The sequence below is a fragment of the Poromitra crassiceps genome, assembly GCF_964638095.1.
Source record: "Poromitra crassiceps genome assembly, chromosome: 8".
NCBI classification, from domain to species: domain Eukaryota; kingdom Metazoa; phylum Chordata; class Actinopteri; order Beryciformes; family Melamphaidae; genus Poromitra; species Poromitra crassiceps.
In genome coordinates, this window is record NC_139629.1 from 50,707,156 (window position 1) to 50,709,982 (window position 2,827).

General features: G+C 44.4%; 1 protein-coding gene across 1 annotated transcript in view; it reads left to right on the forward strand.

The window, feature by feature from the left end:
- LOC310781743 (protein Wnt-2b) overlaps positions 1 to 1,728 on the forward strand; it is a gene marked incomplete at both ends in the record, with an annotated part of 19,424 nt that extends 17,696 nt beyond the window's left edge. Inside the window, one exon of the mRNA XM_083642357.1 lies at positions 1,499 to 1,728. Coding sequence (XP_083498483.1) covers positions 1,499 to 1,728 — 230 coding nt within the window. The remainder of the gene's footprint in view (positions 1 to 1,498) is intronic.
- Positions 1,729 to 2,827: the final 1,099 nt, after the last annotated feature.

Genomic DNA, 2,827 nt, shown 5'->3' on the forward strand with positions numbered 1-2,827 from the left:
ATCAAAACTCTGCTCCTGACAAGTCATATCAAAACTCTGCTCCTCACCAGTCATATCAAACACTCTGCTCCTGACCAGTCATATCAAAACTCTGCTCCTGACAAGTCATATCAAAACTCTGCTCCTCACCAGTCATATCAAACACTCTGCTCCTGACCAGTCATATCAAAACTCTGCTCCTGACAAGTCATATCAAAACTCTGCTCCTGACAAGTCATATCAAAACTCTGCTCCTCACCAGTCATATCAAAACTCTGCTCCTGACAAGTCATATCAAAACTCTGCTCCTGACAAGTCATATCAAAACTCTGCTCCTGACAAGTCATATCAAAACTCTGCTCCTGACAAGTCATATCAAAACTCTGCTCCTCACCAGTCATATCAAACACTCTGCTCCTGACCAGTCATATCAAAACTCTGCTCCTGACAAGTCATATCAAAACTCTGCTCCTCACCAGTCATATCAAACACTCTGCTCCTGACCAGTCATATCAAAACTCTGCTCCTGACAAGTCATATCAAAACTCTGCTCCTGACAAGTCATATCAAAACTCTGCTCCTCACCAGTCATATCAAAACTCTGCTCCTGACAAGTCATATCAAAACTCTGCTCCTCACCAGTCATATCAAAACTCTGCTCCTGACAAGTCATATCAAAACTCTGCTCCTGACAAGTCATATCAAAACTTTGCTCCTGACAAGTCATATCAAAACTCCGCTCCTCACCAGTCATATCAAACACTCTGCTCCTGACAAGTCATATCAAAACTCTGCTCCTGACCAGTCATATCAAAACTCTGCTCCTGACAAGTCATATCAAAACTCTGCTCCTCACCAGTCATATCAAAACTCTGCTCCTCACCAGTCATATCAAAACTCTGTTCCTGACCAGTCATATCAAACACTCTGCTCCTGACAAGTCATATCAAAACTCTGCTCCTGACAAGTCATATCAAAACTCTGCTCCTGACAAGTCATATCAAAACTCTGCTCCTGACCAGTCATATCAAAACTCTGCTCCTCACCAGTCATATCAAACACTCTGCTCCTGACCAGTCATATCAAACACTCTGCTCCTCACCAGTCATATCAAACACTTTTGTCTACATTGCCATTTTGCAGGAGGGTTTTGAATCATTTTGACTGAAAATGTCCATGTCTGAGCAGGTACTCTAACGTAAAGCAGAACCAGAACCCTGCATATTGGAAATCCTCGGGAGTGGTGAAAAAGTCAATTATGTCAATCTTATTCATCTTATTTGTCACTTTGTGTTCTAATACTATTTCACACACAGAAACAGCGGTGAAAAGGTATCAGATGAAACTTGAGTTCCAGTTCAAGAGGACCGAGCATGTCTTTGTGTCCTCTGTGTTGCAGGTTCATGTCTTTGTGTCCTCTGTGTTGCAGGTTCATGTCTTTGTGTCCTCTGTGTTGCAGGTTCATGTCTTTGTGTCCTCTGTGTTGCAGGTTCATGTCTTTGTGTCCTCTGTGTTGCAGGTTCCCTGGGCACGGCCGGGCGCGTCTGCAACAAGACGTCGCGCAGCACCGACGGCTGCGAGGTCATGTGCTGCGGGCGGGGCTACGACACCACGCGGGTCAAGCGAATCACCAAGTGCGAGTGCAAGTTCAAATGGTGCTGCGCCGTGGAGTGCAAAGACTGCGAGGAGGCCGTGGACATACACACGTGCAAGGCGCCCAAGCGAGCCGATTGGTTGGATCAGACCTGAGGACACGCCCCCTTCCAACGCAAAACGACGCCGCCCCTTCCCCTTTTGCAGGACATCCTGTGGACCATGGCATTCGGGGGAAAGTGTGTCCAAAACTGCTCTGCGTCCCCGCCTTCCCCCCTAATCTGGGTTCCTCATTGCATGCCTTTACTACCCGTCTCTGTGAAAGCACTAGAATTCAACACACCCATCAATATGAATACACGACCCATGAGAATGCCTCTTTATGAATGGCCCTGTGACTGAACTACACATCCCAGAATTCCTCTCACCGTTTGGTGTTGGAATGGGATCAGATGATGGACAGTGAGACCAGTGAACACTCAGTGCGTTTGGGAGGTGGGTGGATTTGGCTTTTATCCAAGATTCAGTCCAGAAGGCCATTTTCTAGCGTGTTGTTCTGGGTAATAATAATAATAATAATAATAATAATAATAATAAAATGGTTTGCTGCTTTCATGATGCTTTAAAGACACATTTTACATTAACTGAGCCTTCAGTCATATCCAGTATTATTACAACATTATCATATACTCTCATCATTTACATTTTTCTTCTTCTTTGGGAAATCCACTCGTTTATGTACCAAAATGAATGCTTGTCTGGACAGTGGGAAGTAGCTATGGACAGGTGCACTTTGACAAGTGGACAGTGGGGACGTCAATGGGTCACAGGTAATTTGGCTCTGTGTGGCCAGACAGAAGGCTAGGCAGAGGACTAGCAGAGGACATGGAGATGGACACCGGATGGACAAACGGACAGATGGACAGACGGAGGCATCATTAGAACTCTGAATGGAACTGTAAAAAGAAAAAGAAAAGAAAAAAAAGCAGAGAGCCGTGTAAAGTGATTTATTTAAATTGTAAAGTGTTGTTTCATTTCTCATCTGCGGATGAGACTGCACTACATTGGCTGACATGAGGAGAGAGAGGAGCACTCCCACTATAGAGTGCCAAGGTCATGCCCTCTTCCGGGTTCGGCATGGGACCTAAGGGATTTCATTCCCCATTAATTTACCCCTAGACGTTATATATGTATATATATATGTATATGTATATATATATATATATATATATACACAGTATATATATATGTGTGT